Source organism: Trachurus japonicus, chromosome 24 (genome assembly GCF_045865225.1).
Source record: "Trachurus japonicus isolate A0001 chromosome 24, Traja_1.0".
Taxonomy (NCBI): Eukaryota; Metazoa; Chordata; class Actinopteri; order Carangiformes; family Carangidae; genus Trachurus; species Trachurus japonicus.
In genome coordinates, this window is record NC_140930.1 from 6,149,962 (window position 1) to 6,155,961 (window position 6,000).

General features: G+C 42.2%; 1 protein-coding gene across 1 annotated transcript in view; it reads left to right on the top strand.

The window, feature by feature from the left end:
• The window catches only part of LOC146961234 (AT-rich interactive domain-containing protein 1B-like), a 64,970-nt gene that overhangs the window by 51,778 nt on the left and 7,192 nt on the right, over positions 1–6,000 (top strand). Inside the window, exons 15-20 of the mRNA XM_085771690.1 lie at positions 446–581; positions 1,962–2,167; positions 3,508–3,634; positions 4,166–4,282; positions 4,406–4,490; positions 5,920–6,000. The exon at positions 5,920–6,000 is cut by the window's right edge and continues 760 nt beyond it. Coding sequence (XP_085627816.1) covers positions 446–581; positions 1,962–2,167; positions 3,508–3,634; positions 4,166–4,282; positions 4,406–4,490; positions 5,920–6,000 — 752 coding nt within the window. The remainder of the gene's footprint in view (positions 1–445; positions 582–1,961; positions 2,168–3,507; positions 3,635–4,165; positions 4,283–4,405; positions 4,491–5,919) is intronic.

Genomic DNA, 6,000 nt, shown 5'->3' on the forward strand with positions numbered 1-6,000 from the left:
CTTCAGTCTGGAAGTGAATGAATGAGGAACCCACAAGTACCAAATATATAAAAAAAGTGGATTGATGTGGATCCTGAAAATACTGAGAACATGAAGTGCGTGAAGTTATTTTTTTTTGCCTTTTGCCTTTTATTTTGAAAGCTGCACTGAGAGAGAAACTGGATGAAACTACTTTAAACTCTCTCCACAAGAAGTTGCTGGGAAGTTTTTCAAGGTGAAACCTGCAAATGTATTTCTCTGGACCCTGTTAATTTTAAAAACAGGAAGTGGAATCATGTGATTTAAGAAGGAAAAAAAAAAACGGGAAACGAATTGCTGACCCCACAATTATTACAACTTTTCTTTTTTTTCCTGGCTTGTATGGATAAAACTGTGATGTGAAGTAACATGACGACACGAAACCCTTGTTCTCAGCAGGTTTTCTGTCTGGTCTGTGTCTCTGTAGCCAACTCGGGCTCTCTGCAGGGCCCCAACACCCCTCAGTCCAGCAGCAGCTCCCTGGCCGAGGCCCCCGTGGACCTGAAGCCACCGACGCCGGCCTCCACCCCGCACAGCCAGATGGGCCCCCAGCCTGGAAACAGGTAGGGGGGGGGGAAGGGCCCCAGAAGGAAAGAATTACAAGACAGTGGTGGAAATGACACAATCGTTTTAATGGATCGGCTCGTTTAAACTCAATATCCTGAGAGAGAGAAGACTTGAGTATCAGAATCAGAATCAGAAAACCTTTATTGGCCCCTGCAAAAAGCAGTGTAAATTTTCTTTGACGTGTGCATAAAAGAAACATAAGTTAAGAAAAACACAGTTTAACATAACATAAAACAAACAACAGATAGCTACAGAATAGCACAGATAAATACAGAGTAAGACCTTAAAAGAAGTCACTACACTAACTCAAGTATAAAATAAACCAAACAGTAGAGGACCCAGGATCGCACCTTGTGGTACACCTTGTTTGCAATTAACACAGAATTCAGGTTTTCTTAAGGTTGTTTCAAAACATAAACATAGCCCTTTATATTATAGAGAGTAACATTATTGACAGGTAATGAGTTAGTGTCGTGACTTGAAAGCTTAATTAGATGAGCAGCACGAGTTGTTTTTGCACAAATTATAAAGCTGATGCACAACAATGTACAAAATATTAGAAAGAAAACCTGCAGAACTGGCCACTGGCATTTATCACCGTCCTACTGGTCCTGGATTTAAATTAGGTGGCCAGTTTAACACTATTTCTTACCCAGTGTTGCCTGTTAATTGTCTGTAGTTTAGGCTGTAATTATAAGAAACTAAGAGATTTTCTAAACTATAACATTCGTGTCCTTGTGACAATGTTAATTGATTTCTTGTTTCATGTTAAAGGAATAATTCACTCGAAATTGGAATCTCACTCATTATCTACTCACCCTCATGTCGACTAAGGGCTGGGAGAAGTTTCAGAGTCCTCCGTGGCTTCTCTGAGTTACAGGGGGTCTCGGCGTAGCAGTGCATGTCCATATAACGGTTGCAAATGGATTTCGGGGCTTCAGTACAAGACAGACATTACATACGAGCAGCATGGAGGTATTTGGATGTTTTTTGGTGTGTCTTTTTGTTACGAAGACAGTTGGTATCCATTTGCAACTGTTATATGTGTATGCACTGCTACGCCGAGACCCCCTGTAACTCAGAGAAGCCACGGAGGACTCTGAAACTTCTCCCAGCCCTTAGTCGACATGAGGGTGAGTAGATAATGAGGAATTTCAATTTTGGGTGAACTATTCTTTTAAATATGCATCAAAAACACTTTTTGTCAAAAAAAAAAAAAACTTTCCTTTTCCTGTAAAACAGAAATGGCAACATGAAGTTATTAAATAAAATATGATTTGTCCTGCCCAGCCAACCTAATCTGTGATATACAACTTAACCGTACTGAGACGCTATACTTCATGTCTCACTTGGACATTTTGTGGTTAATTTCTCAGGAACATGGTCGGAGTGAGCGTCCAGGACCCGTTCTCTGAGGGCAACGATCCAGCCTTCCACAGCAAGCGAGGCCCGGGACCCGGCGGCGCCCCCTACCACCAGGGAGGAGGAGGAGGAGGAGGAGGAGGAGGAGGAGGTCCAACTGACCCGTCCATGCGGATGCAGTACGAAGCCAACAAAGACCCGTTCGGAGGACCGCGGAAAGGTGAGGAGGAGGAAGGACGCAACGTTTCCATGACCTATGACGACATAATTAAGTTAACAGGCTTCATTTTTACATGAGCCGTATTTTTAAACACATAAAAACCTGTTTTATGGAACAAACTATGGAACAAAAACCTAAATGTCCATGTGAAATCGTTTTTCTGTAATTGAAGAAAAAGAGTCTCATTTTCATTTTTATGGCTTTTTGTTTGCTGCTGTTGATGTTGTTGATCTGAGGAAGCAGGAAAAAGAAAACAAAGTAAAAATCAGGAGCATAAAGGAAAATGTCAGCCTCATAAAAAATAAACGCAGCAGGTTCAAATACAGAATTATGGGATGTCATTCAGGAGGAATGTGTGAGAAGTGCTTCACCTCACAAGCATCTACAGAAGTTTAAATCCAGGTCAAAGATAGTTTTATACTGATCCATAGTCAGTTTTAGGTGTCAGATAGATCAGCTGGACTTTTCCAACAGTACCATCCTAACATGGACCCTCTGTCTATCTGATCCAGAACCAGAACCAGCCCCTTCCCTGGTCTGTTTAAGCCTATAAAGTGTAAATTATTGTGTTCTGCAGCCACCTGGTGGTCAAAACCTGAACTGCCTCACTCACAGTCTCTGCAGATATCTGCCTGTGAACTGGTGTTACACATGTGTTACATCACCGGGGATCATTTTCTTAATAAACCATCTGTGTTTTGATTGATATCTCTGGTCTGGACCCAGCGGTTCCAGACCAGCTGGGTCTGGAACCGCAGCTGGTCTGGAACCCAGCGGTTCCAGACCAGCTGTGAAGACGCAGCTTTGGTCATTCACTTATATAAACAGAAATTATAAAACAAGTCTAATATTTTATAAGTGTCTGTTAGGGACGTCAGGATTATAGATTTTCTTGGTACGATTATTGTCGGAGAAATAATCACTGTATTACGATTATTACAATGATTATACATTCATTTATTTCACAACACTATGAATGTGTAAAATCAAATAAAGTCAAAACATGTTTACGTAACTAATTATATACTTAGTTATGTCATCTATACCAAATGTTTAAGTTTATTCTAATCATTTTTTTTTTTACAAATGAAATCCTAATATTAAATTCCTACAAATGCATTGTTGCAGTAAGTAACGTGACATTTATGCAGTTTAACCCACCTACTTACCTACTTACCTCTCTGCAAATGCTAAACTGCTAAAGTGACGGTATTGAGGAAGCTTTATGATGAAGTAACCGTGGCGTTTAATACCGTGGTTAATTGTGAAAACAAGTACTCGTGACGTCCCTAGTGTCCATTCTAAAAGTGATTTTATAATTCATCATGACTCTCCATCAGGTCCGGGGCCCGGTGAAGCCTTCGGTCCCGGTCAGATGCCCAGTGGCTCCATGCAGGACATGTACCCCCGCGGGCCAGCAATGGGCCCCAGACCCCAGTACCCCTACGGCCCCGGGTTTGAGCGGAGGTGAGTGACTGGTCTGACAGCCTGAGGGATGTTGTGTGAAATAATAATAATAGTAGGAGCCATTTCATTTCATTTTGGTGCACTAGGAGCACGGGGGTTTATTTGAACAGTGGGCAATCAGTGCTGGGTGGTGCTGATCGGAGCACACGATTGTTTGACTGCTGTGTCGAGCTGTGACTTAAAATATAAGTTGTTTTTTTGTTTTACTCTTAGATTTTGTTTAGTTTAAGATCAGGAATAAATATCTTTTGTTTATCAGTGGAACCTTGTTTGGACATTAATTTCATTGCACCCATAAAAGTATCAATATGTTGATTAGCCACCATGACTTTTCTTTTTTATTTGGGTTTGGGAAGAGGAAGGTCACTACAATAAAGATTTAAAAAAAAATGTTGTTGTGGTCAGAAATTGATAATATTCTCTGGTAGTTTGTTTGTGTTTGTAAATAAATAAATCCTGAAAACTGGTTCTGTTTGTGTTGTTAATGTTAACTGGCAGTGACCCTGAACTTCCTGTGTTTGTGTCCCCCAGGCCGGAGCATGTGATGGGGCCTGAAGGAGGCATGGCGCCCCCTGGAGGCCAGAACAGCATGGGTCAGACGGGGACCGAGGCCAACATGTACCCCGCCAACAGATACCCCCACCAGAGGTGAGGAGGGCAGGGTTAAGGTTTTTTTTTTTTTTTTTAAAGGTTGGAATAAAGTTTGACATTTTGTAAATCAAAGTGTGTAAATAAAGTTTGACTGAGGTGTGGTGCCCCCTCTCTCCTCAGACATGGACATGACGGTTACGGGCAGCAGCAGTATCCTCACGGCCTGGCCTACGGTTCCCATCAGCCCCTGTACCCGCAGCAGCAGGTGAGTGTTCAAACTGATTGATACGGTAAAATAATGAGGAGTGAGCTAATAATTAATAACGCTGTTATTCCCATCACTACGACAGAGTATTAGGGCCACATTGAGAACTTTTTTTTTCTCAGACTTGGGGAATAAAGTCATAATATTTGAAGCTGTCGTTTTAGAGAAGGAAAGTTGTTAAAATGAGGCCGTGGAGCATTTAGTGAAGTTATACTTCAGTATAGGTTTCACAAACAAGGAGATATTTAAACTTAAACTTAAACTTAAACTAAGCAACGCATTGTCATCAGTTTCAAGACTTTGAAAAGAATATGGGTAACACTTTGTAATAAATACACACTATTAAGCATTAATAAATACTGAATTCTTAATTTATAACGCATGAATGCTCATTAGTATGTAGTTTATAAATACAGTTAGTGTTTATCAGTGATGAGTAAAACATTTTTAACTGTGTTTATAAACTACATATTAATGAGTATTCATGTATCATTAATGCTTAACTAACGCTTAATAATGCATCTATTCTGCAGAAAGAACCAGAACAGCCTATCGTATCCACTTACTGGTACAATTACGACTTTTTTAGTTTTTTTTTAGTCGGTGAAAAGAAAAAGCTCTCAATGTACTAATACTCTCTTGTACTAGCCTAGAAATCTAGCTGCACCCTAGCGGCAGCAAATATATTTGCTCCGTAGGTGGGTCTAGAAACGAGCCATAGGAACTTTTTGAGTCTCGAACACCGTTTGTGTTCACCAATCACAGCGCTCTATCTGTTTAGAGAGTCGTTGGGCGGGCTTAACGCGATGACGACATACATTTTAATTGGTTTGTCAGGCTAACGACACCCTGGTCGTAGCGCTACCCTATTGCGTGCAGAGGCAGTTTGAAAGACAGCCTTCATCCCGCCCCCTGGATTGAGCCGAGTCTACCGGTCGTTGCCAGACTAGACATTTTAATGATATAGTCTGGCTTGTCATAGCCTCGTAAACCAGCCTCTCGCGGAAATGCATTTCATTTCATTTCTCGGGAGAGTCTGGCCTCATCCCCCCTGCAAGCGTTTGGGGTGGGCGGGAGCTGGGCGGGAGTAGTAGCAAAGACGGTTTAATATCTTTGGTAGTAGCGTTGACAGACAACCCCATTCAGCCAATCAGCAAGTTGGTGTAGTGACGGGGCGTTACACCAGTCGGTCTCTGATTGGCCAACGTGCTGTGTCAATCACAGCGGGCGACGCTGATTGGCTCGGCCTTCTGAGGGTTTCAGTCCAAACGCTTAGAATGGGGACGAGGCCAGACTCTCCCTCGGAATGAAATGAAATGCACTTCCGCGAGAGGCTGGTTTACGAGGCTAGGCTTGTCAGGCTACTGTCGTACATCACTGACTATGAATGACAATAAAATGAACTCTGACCGTCTCGTCTTGTCCTCAGGGCTACAAGCGTCCGATGGAGGGGATGTATCCTCCGTCCAAGCGCCACGAGGGCGAGGGCGGTTTCCCCGTGCAGCAGTAC